The sequence below is a fragment of the Marmota marmota genome, unplaced genomic scaffold (genome assembly GCF_001458135.2).
Source record: "Marmota marmota marmota unplaced genomic scaffold, marMar, whole genome shotgun sequence".
Taxonomy (NCBI): domain Eukaryota; kingdom Metazoa; phylum Chordata; class Mammalia; order Rodentia; family Sciuridae; genus Marmota; species Marmota marmota.
In genome coordinates, this window is record NW_025999842.1 from 1326093 (window position 1) to 1346470 (window position 20378).

Here is a 20378-nt window from a genome sequence, read left to right on the forward strand (position 1 = left end):
TTCAAGAGGAAACAATCACCCTCTAAAGAGCCCTGATTTTAATGCACTTTTTGACACAACAACATGAGACACTAATCCATTCTGATGCTCAGAATCTCACAGATAAAATATAAAAGATGAACTTTTAGACTGGTAAGGGCTCATCAGATCATTCTGTCAGTCCTTATAACTGGCATGATGAAATATAAGTCCTGGAGAAATTATGTAAGTCTTAACCCAGAATATGAAGCTAATTCAGGATAAAATTAGGATTTTTTTTTCCTGAGGAGTTTCCTTAGAATGGAATAGCAGCTTTCCTTCAAATTGAAGGACTTGGAGAGGGTTAGACTGCAAAGGTATGTATATATCTGGTTTGGTTACTTGGTCATCTTTCTTTCTTTCAACTCCTCTTCCACTTTCATCTTCCAGAAGTCTAGCTTACACGTTTCATGTTTCTTGATTCAAAGTTCTCCACTGAACCACCATCTCTCATTTTTCTCTGAAATAACCTGGTCATAGGATATCATCTGCTTACTCTAAGTAAAAATTTCTAATCCTATAGTGAACCTTCCCTGGAAAGTTAACCCTATAAATTTGTACTGACATGTGAATGAATGATTGCTAGCTCTCCTCTCCATCACCTGCCATACTCACCATCTTCCTTCTCAGGGATATCTGTTCATTAAACCAAATAAATCCCCAATTAGTACCAAAGACAGTGAGAATTTGGACAGAAGAACCTTCTTAAATCACACTAGTCAGGCTATTCCATTTTCATGAAACATGGAGGAAAAAGAGAGGAAAATATTTGCAACTCTCAGTTTGACAGAGTGAGAAATTCAAAGTTCCTATCACTTTTTACACCTCCCTGAAGGTGTGACCTAGAGATGTTCTTAAGGGTCCCAGAAATAGCTTCCTGAACCACCTGATTCCTTCTTACTTTCTTTTAGGAGTTAATCTTTGAGTTACTTGGTTTGGTTATTTATATGAAATCTTGTATGTGAACTGTACACTTCTTATGCCTAATTATCACAGATTTAACCATATTTAAAAGAATATTAAAATTTTAACCAATATTAAAAATAAGATATGATAAAAGTATAAACAATTTCTTTCTTCATAAATATTTTGGTAGGGGTGGGGAGGAGACACCCCTACTGACTCAACTTCCAAAGTATATAATATCAAAAATTTCTAATGAAGAATAGTTACGACTTCATTATTAAATTTAGAGATATGACTAGAGAATTATGAGCATTTGAGATCCTGCTTATTCAATATAGCTCTAGTTCACTGAAAGAAAAAATAGGAAGTCACAAACAATTTCAACACAATTGAGGTCAATCCAATTCTAGATTTATATTATTGTAGGGGTCATTCCATGACTGAAAAAGAGACTGAATAAAGTAATTTTGGGGATTATTTCCAAATGTATACTCTATACTTAATTATTCTCAACACCTGACAGGTCATATTCATGAAGAATATTATATGTCATGTAAGTAATAATAGCTTAAAATCAGCATGAAAATATGCTATTATTTTCTTTATGATTACTGACTTCACATCGCTGAATTATTTTCCTATTCTGGTATTAATGCCCAAGAATCAAATAAAAAATGCAAAACAAATATACTAATCCCTACATATAAAACTCTTTACATAGAAAACTTAGGGCTAAAAATAGATAACTAATTTTGATTAACTGTTGGGGCACTATCAAAAGACAATATATACTTCTGTTTTAATCAAATGCTTATCACATAGTTCAGAATAGACATCAACATTTATAATTACATTATCACTATGATATATTAAAAAGGAAAGGATTTTTGATATATGCATTTGAGACCCTAAGAAAATATCAATGTCATTTGGAAAGGATAGCAGTATGGTGGCAAGGCAGGATAAAAGAACTAAGTGGAGGAAGCACTTCAGCTGAAAAACCTACACTCAACAACCTAAGCTGCATTAATGACAGTGCTTCAGAAAAAGGACTTTGAATAGGCTACTGTACCATGAGAACATTTAACATCTACATCGTGCAGGGGCAAGAGGCAGCAAATCCATACTAAGGTCAGGGAAATTTAAAAGCAGGTCAAGTATATCAAGGTGAAGTAAAAAATGGAAGAATATTTTAAGAAATGGATTTTAAAGCTGGGCACAATGGTGCACAGCTATAATCACAGCTACTCAGAAGGCTGGGGCAGGAGGATCACAAATCTAAGACTAGCTTCAATAACTTAACAAGACTCTGTCTCACCATTGTCTATCTGAAAATGTGTGCTTCCTCTCTTATTTGCATTCACTTTATTAAAATATGACTGTTTTTTGTGTAGCACAAAAAAGACTGTCTCAAAATAAAAATTAAAAAAGGACTGGGGTACATCATTTATAACCAGAAGAATGAGAAATTATACTCCATTATATATAATGTATCAAAGTGCATTCTACTGTCATGAATAACTAATTAAAACAAATTTTTAAAATTATTTTTTAAAGGACTAGGGATGTAGCTCAGTAGTACAGTGTTACTGAGCTCAATCCCTAGTATTGAAAGAAAGAAGGAAAAATAATTAAAATATTCAAATTCATATGATATATGATCTGTGTAACTCTACATCATGCAGAATCAGATGAATGAGAAATTTTACTCCATTTATGTGTGATGTGTCAAAATACATGCTACTAACATGTATAACTTAATTAGGACAAATTAAAAAATAAAATATTCAAATTCATTGATTTAAATGAAAAAAATTTAATATATGAAAAGGATTAATTCCTAGTTCTACATACCCTAGCAAATTTTAACAGATACAAATTTTCTCTTATTTTAGATATGGTAGGTATTCCTGCTTTTACTTTCACTTTAATGTTCAAAAATGCATATCTCATGAGACATACTCTCCAGAAACTTTGGAAAGGAAAGGAACTGCACATTTTTTCCTTGACCTTTGTACCTAATAACAGTTATCATTTAATGAGTCTGTCAGAGGTCAGATACTATGGCAAGCATTTAAAGTATGTAATCTCTAAGCAAGCAACATATAATTATCACTGCCATTTTAAAGATGAGAATCTCAAAAAGAGTGAGTTGCCATGGGCACATAAGCTTCCTGACTGCATAGTCAGAATCAGAATTCAGCCCTGCCTGACCCCATTGCCCAAGGTTCTTCTAATACCATCACTATCCAAGGATAGCACTATTTACATATGGGGTACTACCCCTATTTACAGTTCTCACTCAATAGTGAACTACAATGACCATCAGTAAGAACAAGTCTATTCATTTATCATTTTTTCTTAAAATAGAGTTTTTAATGTCAGGTAACATTAAGGAAACCCATGACAAGTGGATATGATCCCTAAGTACTGTCCACACTGATGCAGTTTGCTTATGGAATGTCCCCCAAAGACTTATATATTAATGGCTTAGTGCTCTGCTTGGTATTACCAGAAGATGGTAAAAACTTTAAGAAGTGGGGGCTAGTGGAAGGTCTTAGGTCACTGGAGATGCGCCCTCAAAGCAGGCAACAGGCCCTTCCTTGCTCTCTTTGCTTCCTGGCTGTTATGAGGTGAGCAAATTCTTCCACCACATGCTCCAATCATGATGTGCCTCCTCACCAAAGGCCCAAAAGCAATGAGGCCAACCATGAACTGAAACCTCCAAAACTGTTAACCAAAATAAATCTTTTCTCTTAAGTTGATTGCTCATGTATTTTGTTAACAAGAAAGCTAACATATACCCTTTCTCAAAAAATTAAAATATGATTACTTCTTAATGTTGAAAATGTAAGAATAAAGGTCATCTTGTTGAAGTATTTATCACTGGATAAAGGTCATCGCCAAACATGTTCAAGTATTTATAAGTTAAATTAATTTTTGTTTTAATATAATTTTCTGAAGTAAATTTTTCTGTAAGTAGTTATTATATATTTTTTAATGTTGCTTTGCTTCAAGGAGTGATATTAATGATTCCCACTGACTCAACTTCAAAATTACTGAACCACTATAAAAATCACCTGACTCTAGATAAATTTCAATGACTTTCAAGATTTAACAAAATACCTTTAATTCCAGCTTCAGAGTAAATTATTACCATTCCTTACATTTGCACAACTGAAATAACACTAAAAAGACACTCAAGAGACTCTTTCACCAAGTGTTCATCTGCAGCAACAATGAATTTAGGACTTCAGAGCTCCTCTATTAAGATGAACCTTCAACTGAAAAGGCTACATTTTTTTTTTTCCTAAACCAGTAGTTTACTAGTAACAAAACCACTAATTTATTTCATGGAAGAATAGTTTCTGTTTCTGTGTTAACATTAATTTTTAACTTCATACTTACAATTATCTTCCACATCTTTTTTACTGTCCTCTTCTGCAGGGAACACTTGGTTTATGAGAGCCAAAAATGTCTAACAAGCAAAACAAAAGCTCATTAAACTTGAGGCTGATTCATAGTAAGAAAAGTAAAGGAGTTTAATTGGTTGCATATATTGTAATGGCAAACAATATGTTCTTTATTAAAATATAATGCAGCTACTATTTAACAAGGCATTAACCCCAAAATAGGATAATGACTGCTTAAAAATATTATTCATTATTACTATGGGATAAGAACCAATAATGGAAACCAGTAAGTAAGCATCACAAGCTCTTACACTCAGAGTGGGACAAAAAACAAGTACATTAACATTAAATGTAACAGACATGCTATTTAACATCTTCAAAAATAAAAAAATTTATGTTTAAACTTACAATTCTTATGTAGGAATATGTAGGAATTTTAATGTTTTAAAAAGGAAAAGGTAACATTCAATAAGATGTGACAAAATAAACTATTATTTAATTAATATTATTTGAGTAAAACATATTTGACACAGAGTCCTATATAAAAATACATCAGAAACATAAATAGTCCCCAAAAATATTTAGACCATAAAATTACAAATATCCATAAATAAACCTGCATTTATTTATCACTTAAATGCTATGGTAGACACAGCAGAATTAAGATAACATCTTGTAAGAGAGAACAAATGATCTCAAATTACATCTAAAGAGAATTAAATTGTTTTAAATATATATATTTATTTATTTTTATGTGGTGCTGAGGATCGAACCCAGTACTTCACACATGCAAGGCAAGTAATCTATCACTGAGCCACAACCCCAGCCCATGAATTAAATTTTAAACCAGGATATTCTAACAGTTATTTATAAATTTATGTCTCTGAACAACTACATTACTCTTGGGGTTGAAGTTTCCAACCACATCAAATAAAACTTTAAAGGAAAATGGTACAATTATTTTAAAATAATATTTTAGTAATAGAGTATGTATTTCAAGGTCAAATAATATTTTAGTAATAGTGTACTTCAAGGTAGAGTTCGATCCCAAGCACCAAAAAATAATCATCATATTTGTAGATCTGTATGTGTGCTTGTGTATATTGCATTAGACAAGAGTATCACTATAGTTTACGGAGTAAAATCCAAGGACTATTTCTATTCAAAGTCATGTCTAACTCAGAAAATCGTTATATACTCTAAAAATTCTAGAAGTTAATTATTTGAAAACTAGTACCCATATTCTCAATGCTATAAATGTGGAAAATTTTGGAAGAATGACATAATTATTCTACAGTGTGAATTAAATAATCTATAATGTGAATTAAGTATAAGAATGGCAATTAAAAAAAACAACTCTAATATATAACTAATTCTATAGAAAAACACATTCAGAAATAACTGCTGGTGTCACAGAACTAAGGGCTCACTTGTTACAGCCATGGCAACAAGGGCAAGAACTCTCCAGACTCCAGGGTTAAGTTCTATCCTGGCAGTAGTTATGCCAAATAAAAAAGATTCCAGGAAGTTAGAAGAAGGGGCATGGAAACTTGAGGGGAGTGGGGAAACATAGTTGCAAGAACGTTAAGGGCAGGTAAAATGAGTCCTGAAAGGTGGTTTTTCTCCCTCCTTCTTCATCCTCCAAATTATCAACCAGCCCCCAATTTTCTTCTCTTCTATGAGGAAAAAAAATTTTTTTCTCTACCAATTTAATTGCTTTCTCTTAAAAGGAGGAAGTTTTCTTTTCCTAGTAAAAGATCATGTAACAAGTACACATTGATCATTCAGCATTAAACACCAACCACACAGCAAATCCGGAACATCAAGCTCCAATGACAGAAGAAAAGAATAAAATAACTCCTGTACTTGACAATACAGAGTGGAGAGGGGGAGACCAATGGAAACTATTCTTTTTAATCAAAATTACAAGAGCGCTAAAAAGTTATACCAATCCTCAAAGGAAAAAAGCAATCAATAGTTAATTCTATTTCATGGGAGGGAAAGATTGCGTATATGTGGAAAGTTTTTATGGAGAAGCTGACCTCAATTAGAGTCTTGAAAAACAAATAAGCATTTGCTAAGCGTGTAGTTATAAAGAGTGGCATTTCAGGCAAAAAGAAAACTATGAGTAATGAAATAAAGCACCCAATACCACCTGGTTTGTTGTGAGGACTTGATAAACACCTGCAGAAGGAAAGGGCAGAAGAGAAGGAGAAACACACACACAAGAGTAAAGCAAGAGTACGGAGGGAAAAGTGCTGTTGACAAAATATAAGACCAATAAAGAGGACAGGGAAAAGAAAATATTTAGGGCTTTGGCTTGAAGGCCAGTCTGCTGTAAATATGGAACATAATTTCAATTTAAGGTGTCAGGATACCATTTTTAGCAGAAAAATGCATAGCATGTGACAAGGAGGTTTCATTTGATTTAACTCTTTTTTTTTAATGAAAACATTCACACAAAAACACACATACTACACATACCTGTTAACATATTAAGATCTATTTCTTATAAATTCAAACACACACAATATACATACCTAATGCAATGTAAAATCTATTTCTTACTATGAGTCACAAATGAAAAACTTGAAAACCATTGCTATCATCCAAACTGTGTTCCCCATGAGAGCTGACCCTCTCCCTCCTCTATGCCTCCACTGCACTAACACACAGTAGACTGGACTGGTTCATTTCTTCATGCAATTAATTTCTAATAACATTTATGTAAATAAAAGATTACTTCTCCTATAGATGTCTTAAAGCATTTGTATTCCACTTAATGATTTATTAAGACCTTAATTACACAAGGGGAAAATGAAGACTAAAAGTAATCTCTAAGAATTTGTTAATGCTAAAAAAAAAAAAAAAATGTGAAAAAAAAACTTTAGTTTATAGAATTATCTACATATCTATAAAATTTACATGCCTTAATAATTTAAACCATGTCTTTATTGGTTCTACATATGTATCTCATTAATACTAATAATGCACAGTTTAAAGCACATTAAAATATTTAAAATATAAAAAAGCAAGTGCCCATAAATCAAGTTTCTACTGTACTTTGAACTGAATTATTTTGACACCTGCAGATGTAACAATACGTATTACCAGAACATATATAATAAATACTTTTCTTTCTGATTTATTGTTTATAAAATGTTAAAAAGTAAAAGCTTTCAAATATACAAAATAATTGAGCCATTAAAATTTTTTTCATTTTGTAAATGTACTACATTATAAGTAAAAATAGGTGCCTGTTAATAAGAGAAAAAATTAGAAACACTTTGCCTTTCCTTCCCTCAAGGTATCTTTAATTGGCCTCCTCTAACATGGCAACATTATGTATTATGCATTTCGGTTCCTGGGTTGTTTACAGTAACAGAATAGTTTTCTCTCTGAAAAGACCTCATGAGAGATCCACCTTGCTTTTCTAAAGTTCCCAGAAGGATGGCAGTTATATGGCATTAGTTAACTGTGTATCAGTAGAATATAAATTATTCATGAACATTTGCAGAGTCTAAAGTAAACAGAGATGACATCCAGAAGAAATGTTTAACAAGAATATTTGTTAAATTGTAAACTGTGAAGCTCTCCCACAAAAACAGACCCTACTAGTACTCATGAAAACTGCAAGACAGATTATTTACAATGAATACCTTCTCTATGAGCAATCCCAACTCGTGGTCACTGTTTTCCCACACTTCTATTTGGTAATATTATCTAGCCCATGCCTAAGCATAAAAACAAACAGGGGCTGGAGTTGTGGCTCAGTGGAAGAGTGCTTGCCTAGCATGTGTGAGGCACTGGGTTCGATTCTCAGCACCACATGTAAATAAATAAAATAAAGGTCTATCAACAACTAAAAAATATTTTTTTAAAAAAAGCAAACAGCATGTGCATAGAGCTAAAGCATATTTTTAGGCAAATCCCATGCCAATAAGTTCAAAAGAAGCCTTTTAAAAAGATTTATATGGGGATGGGGATGTGGCTCAGTAGTAGAATGCTTGCTTAACATGCACAGGGCGCTGGGTTCCATCCCCAGCACCACAATAAATAAATAAACAGACAGACAGACAAACATATAGCCACATGCCTATAATCCTAGCAACTAGAGAGGCTAAAATAGGAGGCTCTCAAGTTCAAAGCCAGCCCCAGCAACTTAAAGAGGCCCTAAATAAAAAATAAAGGACTAAGAATATGGCTCAGTGGTTAAGCTTCCCTGAGTTCAATTCCTAGTACAAAAAAAAAAGACTTATAAAGAAGGCTAGCACAAAAAGCAAAAAATTAATAACATAACCCAATTTGCATTCATTTTTTTACTTTGTAACATGCTGAATACATCACATAGAGACTAATAACTTTAGTAATATGGTGTAAGAAATAAAAATGTTATTGTTTATATTTTATCACATAGCTATTTAAGAATGTGATTACAAAAGGCTCATTACATTTTTGTCTGATTTTGTCATTGGACACCATTTTCTCCTGGGAATATTTCTGATTTCCTTTCCCTTTCACTTTTACTATGCCAAGAATATTTAGTTCATTAAGAAAGACACTATCTCTTTTGAAAAAAAATATCTATTTTTTTTTAAAAATCACATTTTGAAATCTTTCTGTGAAACTCACCTTGCCTTTTTGGTTCAGGGGTTCAATAGTTAAGCTGTCAGGGCCAATATCCACAATATTGCCCATCTGAAATCCATCTGTAGGGTGTGGTGCCCAAACGGGCTTTCCATCCTCCATTTTTGAAGGGGCTTATCCACTATCTCCTGTTTCAAGAGAACAAATAAGGCAACATTAATAGTTTTAGAAACATAAAACAAATAACATCTATTTTAAAAGTTTGCATGTATATCGTGACTCGCAGAAATATTCCAGACAACTTTCACCTTCTACCCATCTTCCTGTTTTCTGCCTGCTTTAGCCATCCCTAGGTAAAGCCAGGCAGAGGCTGCCTGCTACTGCCTGCCTCCAGCTGTGCCTGCAGTAGAGTGCCACATTTTGACCAGTACAGAAACAGAAAAAGGTCATAGGTTTTACCTATGGTCCCAACATAATTTATAATAACATTCCCTTTTACTACCTAAATATTCTCATTTGCACAACATAAGTAGTCATCAGAGGAATACATATTATGGTGTAGAGTTAGCTGAAAGTTGAAAAAGAATTAATTTTGGGTCTGAAGGGATAAAAAAAGAGACTACTTCCTCTGGGCTTTCCTAACCTCTGAGATTGCAGGTATGTGCTCTGTACACTCATCATCATAGAAGTACTCAGCATACTGATTTTGTTGTAATTTTCTTCTCTTTTCTTTTAACTGAGATAAGACTTACATTCAGTGAAATGTACAAATCTAAGTATACATGTTGATGAGTTTGGACAAATGCATATACCCCATTTGACAAATGCCTTAGTCAATATATACAACATTTCCATCACCTCAGAAATTTGTCTCATAACTCCATTTGGTCAATCCCTGTCTCCATAGACATCCCTATTGTTGTTACCATTTTTGCCTGTTCTTGAACTTCAAATGAATAAAGTCATACAGTATGTATTCTTTTGTGTCTGGCTCCCTTCATTTAACAAAATGTTTTGATATTCAACATATTCAACCACATTGTGAGGACTAGTCCACTGAATGACTGTCCCACAATTACCTGTTATCCTTTTGATAAACACTTCAACTGTTTCTAGTTTTTGCCTAGTGTGAATTTCAATCTCATTTTTTAATTATTCCTATAAGGCTTTTTTCATACTTGGCACTCTGTTTTCAGCATCTCAGTAAGAATTAATTTTTTCACTATGCATCATAATGTTCCTCTTGTGTGATGTTCTCTAATCTGGGATCCTAATGTGGATACTCTCAGATGTAGCCTCTCATGAGAGTCAAGGACATTTAACAAACAGTTCAGTCAAAAAAATCATTATTAACATGTTTGCAATGTGCTTATTGATTAATATTTTCAATTCAGTGGCTACAGCCTGAGCTGTTTTCCCCATTCAGCAAATGCTATTAGATTAGCATGTAAATCTGAGTTAACAGATAAAGATTCTCCAAAGACATGAATCAACAACATCACTTCAGACTTTTATCACAATAGATGTGTAGGTTCTCCCTATAAACTTATGTAGTCCCATGGCTTTAAATACCATTTATGAGTGATGCCCAAATTTGTTTCATCAGTCCAGACCTCTGCTAAATCCCCAGGTGTCTACTTGTTTTTTGGGTACCTTATCACGGATTTATCTAACAGATATATTATTATTATGTTATTATTACTCTGGTCTACCACCTCAGCTTATTCTTCACATATCAGTAAAGGTAGGAATAATACTCAGCTCAAATCAAGCCTAGAGTCATCCTCAATTCCCCTAACTCCTTCTAAATTTTTACCATCCACTATTCAAAGTGCTCCACTACTGAACCACATCCCCACCACTTAACATGCCCTATCATGTCAGCTTTCTCTCCAATAGGCACTTCAAATCTACCCACTTCTCTGCAATTCCTCTGCTCCCCTAGTCCAAACTAGAGTATACCAAGACTTCTAGAATGCCGCCTGCTTCTACTCTTGCCACTCTACAAACAGATCACTGGTAATCTTACTGAAAGGTAAATCTTCATTCGGTCATTCTTGTTTCATCAAGACATAGATTATTCCTCTGTATGCTCCTATGGCCCAGCACACACAAGTAGCCCCAAAGTCACCAGTGAGTGAATTAACTGTTCACACAGTTTCAGAAAAAGTAAAACAAGACAGTTGATTAGAAAGATTTGAATGCTCTGAAATAGCTCCACCACTCTCTGACTGGCTCTTAAGCAAGTTATTTAACCTCTCTGATCATTATCTTTATCCTTGTCCATATGGTGGGATAATATCACTTACCTTACAGAATTGCTGTAAGGATTAAATGACATAAAACTGAGATCACCATTCTAATGGCATTCAATAGATGCTAGCCACATCTCTTTTCCTTCCCTCCTTCATATCCTATGTTTGAAGCCACTAATCAATTTTAAGACAAGGATTCTATGGCAGTTCTAAACACAAAGGAAAACTATAGAAGAGTCATCAATGATCATTTGGGAATAACTCTCTGAAAATAAAATCTTAAAAAATTAAAAATCAAAACTAAAGTCCAAAAAAGGAATGGCAAATTCCCTTGAACTATTCAAATTGCTTTCCCATTTCTAATATAAGGAAGACTAGGTGAAAGTTGAAAAAAAAAACAGATCTCCTGACACTAACCACATATGCCATTCACATTTTTGTGCAAAACCCCCAACCCCTTCCTTGCCAGAAGTTGTTTAGAGGTTATTCTCTGGAAAAGATGAAGGCCTCTGGGATGATAATTACCAGCAACAATGAAGGGTGTGCATACAAAAACTGGTGCACTACTCCAGTCCATTCCAGGTCTGCATAGCCTACTTGTAGCAAGTATCCTCCTAAGTTAGACAGAATCCACTAACTTAAATATAAATTCCTTTTTCCTACACTTGAATTATGCACCCCCCTCACTTCATATGTTGAAGCCTCAACCCTAATTGTGATTCAGGGTGATATTTGGAGATAAGGCTTTTATGTTGTAATTATGGTAAAAAGAGGTCTTAGGGTAATCAGAGAGGAATGGTGGTTTTACAAAAACAGAGAAAGATTCTCTCCATGTACATGCACCAAAGAAAAGCCATATGAACATACAGAGAAAAGGAGACTACCTACAAGCCAGAAAGTGCTTTTATAGGAATCCAACCATGATCAACAACTAATCTAATTTCCAGGCTCTAGAACTGTGAGTAAATTAATTTCTGTTGTTTAAGCCACCCAGTTTGCAGTACTTTGTTATGGTACCCAAGCAGACTAACATACCACTGCAATAATCCTAAACATCCCTTAACATTTTAATAAATATCAGAATTTTTCTTTAATCACATAGTAATAGAAATAAAATATTCATTGGAAGATTAAAAAAAAGACCTTCCAATCTTTCAGAAAGATGGGTAAAAAGAAAATGAAGTAGGGGAGATATGAAAATAAGTAAAAAGAAAGCCTCTAGCTTGCCAAAATAGAGAGGAAGCTTTGGAATAGCCAAAGAAAATCCACCAAAATTGAAAGATGTGATTTTTCTAAAGTCTAGCCAAAATATCCACTGAGTCCTCAGAACAAGCAAGAAGATACATGCAAAAAGACACCACTGTCAAATTTCAAAAAAAAAAAGAAAGAAAGAAAGAAAAGATGCTACACATTTCGAGAGAGATGAGGGGAAAAGGTCAGAAAAAAAGGTCATATCCAAGGATTATGAATCAGATTAGCTTCAGCAACAAAACAGCCTATAAAGCAATGCTATGAAAATTCTCAAGGAACGATATCTCCAACCCAGAACTGCACACTTAGGCAAACTACCAGTACAGACTAGAACACTCTGACCCAAGAGCTATCCACTGCCCCTGGACTAAGTGAATCTGGCCAAACTACTTATCTTAGCTTGCCTTATAACTATGTAGTGATAATGTATCAAAACCTAGAAGGAGTTACAAATACTCACATCCACTCCCATTAAATTAAATATTATTTCATATATAGTGTGAAGTTTTCACTAGGATAAATCTCTTTTTAAATAAGTCTTCAATTTAGTTGTCTTGGGAATTAGTCGTTTTTGGAATCCTAAATATTTACACTGTAATATATTATCCTTAATTAATGAAGGCTGATTTATTTATCCTATCAAAACACAAAATTCTTTTAGATATGTTACTCTCTGGTTCCAGAAAATCTTAAACCCATGCAATCAACACTCATTCTTACTAAACATATCTGCATATGAAGAATACTTAAAAGACACTCTAAGTAAGTTGTAAAAGGATAATCTCATTTTCCTACTATCCTACTTCCAGTAGTACTATTCCTACTGGAAGTCTTGAACACATTAAAGGCTAACTATAAATGCACTGCAGGAATACTAAGGTAGGGGATAGGGGTGAGATTAGTTAAGGAAATTTAAAATTCCTAAAATTCCTAAAGTTATTCTACATAAAAGAGGGAAGACTGAGACAAAACCCTATCATCAACTGAAAATCAATAACTAAAAATTACCTCATTTTTGCTACCTGCTTGACAGTTGATAATATATTTTTAAATAAGCACTCTAGTTATCTATAAAGTACTCTACAAAAGCTCTATGTAATCTATAGAAGGCAATCTGTAGCCTATGCTAACTATGCTAACTTTTCATTTATTCTTTGTTGAAAGGTAAAAAAAAGCTGTCACCAGAAAAATCCCTAAGGAGCAAAACTTATTGGAAGTAAAAGTGACAAATACAAACATATCCATGTTTTTCCCCCCTCTGGACTCCAGGGAAGATCATAATAATGTCCCTAAAACATAGGCAGAACGGGCAGATTCATACAAAACATGAGCCATCACCTGCATGTCCCCATTACCTTCAAAGATTCCCCTTTAAAAAGGATACTTGTGATATACAACACCGTATACTGTATTAGTTAGGTTATTAAAAATTTTGAGTGGCAGCTAAAAAGGAATTTGGGGATATGCTAAAAGAACTAGAATAATATACTAAAAAGGAAGAAATAAGTACTATGCAAGGCAAGTACACACTTCCAAAACTGCCTTATAAGTCATTCTTTCCCTTAATTACTATTTAGTCACCTACTACATACCATGTAATGGTAGATACTGAGAATATAATGGTGAGCAAAAAATAATCAGGTATCTGGCCTCAAGGAGCTTTCTATATAACAGGAAAATCACCATGGGAATAAAAGGGTAAACAAAATTGGCAAAATCCCTGTCCTAGAAAATCTTAAATTCTAAAAGGAAGGGAGGGTATGAAGAGGTAAGGTAGATGTATCAAATTTACCTTTTAAAAATATTACTCTTTCATCTGGCCTTGCCCTTACTGATCAAAACAATGTTATGTGCACCTTTGGCACACAGCTTTAAACTTGCACCTCCTCTCACCTTCATCAGTATGTCCTGAAAGCTATTAGCTTCCCTGGTGTCCAGATACTGTGAGAAAACCGGGCACAATGTAATAGTTGGCCATGACTCATGTATTTTGTATGTGCCTAATACAATCTTTCATAGGGTATTTGAGTTCTGAAAAAGTTTATTTATACACCAATACTCTCAAAAACTTTTCAGCAGGATTCCCTTTATCACTCAATTAACTCTAAAAAGTCCTTCCTATAAACATTTCAAAGATAATCTTCTTCAGGTAGTTATACAAAGCATGGATATTGTTTTATAACTATAATATTGACCATGCATCAATTAAACACACATACTCAAATTTATTGTAACTATTTTGGTTTTATAAAAATAAACATCCAGAGCTGGGGTTGTGGCTCAATGGTAGAGCACTTGCCTAACATGTGTGAGGCACTGGGTTCACTCCTCAGTATCACATAAAAATAAATGTTTAAAAAAATAAACATCCATGGATAGAAAATATCACTACTAAGTCTAAACTCAGAACAAAAAAAATTAGAAAACACCTCAAGATTACAAGATCCAAAAATTGACTACTTCAATTTAATGAAGTAATTTTTATGGACATTAACATTCATTTTTTTCAATGAATATTTACTGAGTACCAACTATGTGCTAGGCAATGCTTTAGGTTTAAATTCTGAAGGAAAACAGAGAGACAAATTTATTTTTAGTGTAACGCATGGAAAAAGGAAAATGTTAATGACAGCTATGTCACCCCTTCTGCAGGTCCAGTTGATTTCAGCTCTTATTCTGATGACTTATCATTTTTACAAAGTGACTTTCAAATATAACCTAAGAAATGCCAATTCACAGTTCATGTTTAAAGCTAAGACCATCAAATTATCATCACTTGATTCTGAAAAAAAGTGAACACTATGGCTATTAACTCCAAATACCTCTTAAGTCTGTTCCTCTCATAGATTAATATCCTACCCAAAAAAATGGGGTAAAAAATAAAATATTTCATTTTTAACAAGTTTATTACATGGTTTTAAAGTATTTTTAAATGTCTTACGACGTGCTTTCAAAACTGATACTATCAGGAAAATTCTGCAAATACTATATGAACTGAACTATTAGAATTGGTTATATGATTTTTTTAAACATTTACACTGAGGAAATTATAAACCATATTTCAAATTAAAAAAAAGCCTGTATAAATTACTTTTACAAAACAGACCTAAGCTCAGACATAATTATAATAATATATGTAGACAATCTACTAAAATAACATATACTATGCTAAGGAAAAAATACACTATTCTAAGAAAAGCCCTGTATTCTTTTTTTTTTAAGTTGTTGATGGACTTTTATTTTATTTATTCATATGTGATGCTGAGAACCGAACCCACTGCGTCATGCATGCTAGGCAAGTGCGCTACCACTGAGCCACAACCCCAGCCCAACCCCTGTATTCTTTAGAGACTAAATATCCCAGTTTACTTCAAAAACTTATAATTTCTTTCACAGATGTTAAAATACCAGAATAAAATAGATAACAGCAAGATGTTAATTTATCCCAGATTTAAGTTTTTCATAGGTTGTGTACTAACCTTATTTATCATCTAACAATTATACCCAGAAATTACTTAGTTTTGTAATTTGTCCTATTGTGTAAGTCACTTCTCAAAGGATTTTTAGTCTTTTCAGAAAAAAATACTTAATAAAAAACTGAGGACTTTATTTTTTCTAAGAAGGGATAATGTTGTTGTTCCAAAAAGTGGTTAATGAAAAGAACGATCAAATTGCTAGAAAACAAAAAGACAGGTGCTTCTCCTGGAGGATCTTGTGTAAAATGGTTACACTTTGCTCAAATTCTGCAGTTTCAATCACAGGCTTGGGTCCATGGTACTCAGAAATTTGAAGGACTACAAGGTGAACTACTACATATGAACAAACTCACAACCTAGATGACACTCTTGTCATTAATCAAGATGATAAGTCTGATAATCCTTAGTCTTTTAAATGCATCTGTGACCTCTCCAACATTTTAACTCCACAAATATCCCCAAACAGAAGCTGAAGAATTTCACTTAAAAGTAATGGAGTCATTTTAGGAAATGGCCTCAAGTCCAATCCAATTCAGACAATATATTTCTCCTGATGAAGAAAATAAATAAATGGGAAAACAAAAACAAAAACTCAAATACTAATGATAAGAGCAATAAACTCTGAGAGGTATAAAATTAACAAGAAGAGTAGAAAGTGCTATTCAATGGCAACTTCTATCATTCTTTCATAAATGAGTCAAAAAATCTAGAATATTCAATAAAGTTCTCATGTAATGCACAAGACTAAGTTTTCTTTAACTCTGCTAACTCTGCCTGTGTGTATGCATGTACCTATGCACAGGCATTACACACAAAAATAGGAATTGAGAGAAACTGAATGTGGTTCTCACAGCTGGTATGGAGTTCAGTTCAGCTAGTCAAAAGAAACAAAACCATAATGCTAAAATATACTAGACGTTGCACTAAGGTATTGTTTTATATTATCTCATTTAATTTTTGATGTCTGGTAGGTAGCTACCATCCCTGCTCTCTAACAGAGAAAACAGATTCAGAAGGCCATTTGACCAAAAAGAGACAACTATTGGCTGGGGTTGTAGCTCAGTGGTAGAATGCTTGCCTCTCAGGCATGAGGCCCTGGGTTCAATCCTCAGCACCACATAAAAAATAATAAATAAAAATAAAGATATTGTGTTCATCTACAATTAAAAAATTAAATTAAAAAAAAGAGACAACTAGGAAACAAATGCAAAGGCTGGATTTTAATTCTGTATGACCAGAGTCCAAACTTGTATTCCTTGCACTGCACAGCTTTGCTTAAGCTACCTGTCCGTGCCAGTGGCCAATGGTTAATATTTGTCACTAAATCTGGAAAAAGAGTCCAATAAATACTATTTTGTCCAAATCTACCCCTTTTTTTTTGGGGGGGGGGGGAGTGAGAGGGTAGGTACTGGGAATTGAAACTAGGGGTGCTCTATCACTGAGTTACAACCCCAATCCTTTATTTTATTTTTTTCCTGAGACAAGGTCTTGCTAAGTTGTTAAGGGCCTCATTCAGTTGCTGAGGCTGGACTTGAACTTGTAAGTCTCCTGCCTTGAGGTTTATTTTTAGTGGCATGAAAAATAAATAAGAGTTTAAAAGATACATAAGGACTTTTATGAAAGTCTTCTCATTCTTTTTTGTGAACACTGGAATGTTTCTTATTTCTCCTACTGTAAAGTCCTGTGTTTGAGTAGATTACAAAGAAGTACAAACTAGAACTTTTTTGGCTTGAGTGACCTGTGCTAAGATGTAAACAGCTTTTACACAGCATTAATTTTGTTTCCAGTTAATATTGCAATTAAATGACTAGCTAAGAATTAGAGAGATGATAAAAAAAGACTAGAGCTTTTCATTAGAATTTTTCATTTTGTTCAAACAAAAATACCTTTGTTATTAAAAAAAAAAACCTTTGGTATAATTTATCTTAATTAACATCAATAAAAATATGCAATAAGTAGTGATCATAAAAACAAACTGCTATGCGGCTGGGATTGTGGCTCAGCCATAGAGCACTCGCCTAGCATGGGCGGGACGTGGGTTCGATCCTCAGCACCACATAAAAATAAAGGCATTGTGTTGTGTCCGTCTACACCTAAAAAATAAATATTAAAAAAAAAACTGCTTGTTTTTACCTCTGACCTCATATCACAATCAACAGAAGAGACTTCTGTGACCTCAAAAGGGTTACAAATTCCTCCCCACAAGCAAGTAAGCCAGCAGTTCTGTAGTGGCAGATACCAGCTGGGTGTCCTCTAATCACTTCTGACACTGTCTTCCCAGAAAGAAAGTGCCAGATCCCACAGGTTAAAGGTTCAGTCCCCAAGACTGCCCCTGCCCACTTTTGACACCAGTTGCAAGCCCCAGAGTGTTTGACCTGTACTGCTGATCCATCAGTTTTCCCAAAGCTCCCTTCTTTAGTTTGATTAATTTGCTCAAGCAGTTCACATAACTCAGAGAAACACATTCACAGGTTTATTATAAAAAAGATATTACACAGGATACAGATGAGAAGATGCATAGGATGAGGTATAGGAGGCTCCTTTTGGGGTTTTATAGAGACTGTCCTTTAGGGTTTTATGGAGACTCCATTGCATAGGCATGATTGAAGCCTGGGCAACCTTAAGGAAATGTGACTAGACAAAAAAGGGTACATTACAATATCACAAATAAATTCATATAGTCTACAAAATTAGCAACTTACACCAGCTTTTAAATTTTGTTTTCAAGGGCCACTTTAATTACTTTCAATCCCACTATGTAACATTCTTTGAAGATGGTATCTACTAATCTCTAAACATACAAATGCAAAGTTTCTTATTTTTAAAATATCTTAAATATTTCAAAATATTCCTCAAGCTCTCACCATACCTACTTATCAATCTGGATATGTACCCATATATTCTGCTTCTGTTCTTTAGACCAAATTATTCTTACTCTTATCTAAGATCTGTCTCTTCCCCCCACCCTAGGATGAACAGCTGAAACCATATAACCCATTTTTTGTTTAAAGAGAGAGGGAGAGAGAGAGAATTTTTTTTTTAAATATTTATTTTTTAGTATTTGGCGGACACAACATCTTTGTTTGTACGTGGTGCTGAGGATCGAACCCGGGCCGCACGCAAGCCAGGCGAGCGCACTACCGCTTGAGCCACACCCCCAGCCCAAAACCCATTTATTTGACTGAGAACATTTATTCGCCCATCTGATCCTATGTCCTCCCAGTCATGCAAGGACAATCTCAAATCAATAATTCAATCTCTCCCCTCCCATTCCCTTTTCCCCATATCTCATCACCAATTTTTCCCTCTTTACTATCGTATCATTCCACTAGCTATCTATATTCATTGTCCCTGTTCTCACTTCTCATTTTTTCCAAAAGCCATTCCTACAAGGTATTCATTCCCATCCTCTCAAGATCACAGGTGACCTCCATAGTGCTAATCAGTTTTCAATCTTAATGTTATCTAATATCTAAGTATCATCTGAGTATTCTTTCCTTGAAGCATGTTATCATTATGTGGACTCTTCTGGTTTTCTTCTTGGCTTGCCTCAACTCTTTTTGGGTTTCCTTTGGCTGGATCTTCCTTTTTGTTCAACATCAGAAATACAAGATGAATTCTTGGACTTTACCTACTCTCATCTCCTGGCTTTAAACATTATCTGACCTTTAAACATTATCTGACCTCCTGGCTTTAAACATTCTAATAGTGGCTAATAATGGCACTGATCATATTAACAACGCTAATAACACATTACTTTCTAGCTCAAATTCACACCTCTCCCCTGAACTTTAGACCTCTAAGACTCATGGGCTACTCAACATCCCTATTTAGGATACTAACTGCCATCACAAACTTACCATATCCCAATCTAACCTCTTAACTACCTTTTAAATCTGCTCATCTCATAGTTCCATATTTCTCATTAAATGACAAATTCAACCTCACGGTTACACATGCCAAAAACCTAGAAGTCATCTTTGGTGCCCCATTTTTTCCATTTTACATCTAATCTTTCAGCAAATCCTAATGCCTTTATCTTCAAACTTCACACAGAATCAGGGCTGGGGTTACTGCTCAGTGGTACAGTGCTTGCCTAGCATGTGTGAGGCACTGGGTTCAATCCTCAGCACCACATAAAAATAAATAAATAAAATAAAATAAAGATACTGTATCCATCTACAATGAAAGATATTTTTTAAAAATGTATACAGAATCAGACTTGATTTCACAGTACAACCAATGCCACCCTGGCCCTAATCAACATCTCTCACCAAGATTACTACAGTAGCTTCTGACTGGTTTCCCTGCTTCCTCCCTCTCACCTATACACAGTTCTTAGGACAGCCATTAGTTTGAACCTTTCATAAACTGTTCAACATTCTCCAAATGCCTCTCATTTTGCCTCACATCAAAGTCTCTTCCCCCCCACACCCGTGTGTGTGTGTGTGTGTGTGCGTGTGTGTGTGTGT

The 20378-nt window shown here is 34.2% G+C and overlaps 1 protein-coding gene across 8 annotated transcripts in view; it reads right to left on the bottom strand.

Moving 5' to 3' along the window:
* Positions 1 to 20378, bottom strand: part of Myo6 (myosin VI) — a 142682-nt gene that overhangs the window by 84277 nt on the left and 38027 nt on the right. For 7 of the 8 annotated variants that reach the window (XM_048799906.1, XM_048799862.1, XM_048799822.1 and 4 more), the window contains exons 2-3: positions 8970 to 9112; positions 4333 to 4402 (exon numbers count right to left, since the gene is read on the bottom strand). In XM_048799906.1, the coding sequence (XP_048655863.1) occupies positions 4333 to 4402; positions 8970 to 9086 (187 nt within the window). In that variant the 5' untranslated portion in view covers positions 9087 to 9112. Of the gene's footprint in view, positions 1 to 4332; positions 4403 to 8969; positions 9113 to 20378 lie in introns of those variants that run through there. The other variant, XM_048799926.1, reaches the window with a different exon arrangement.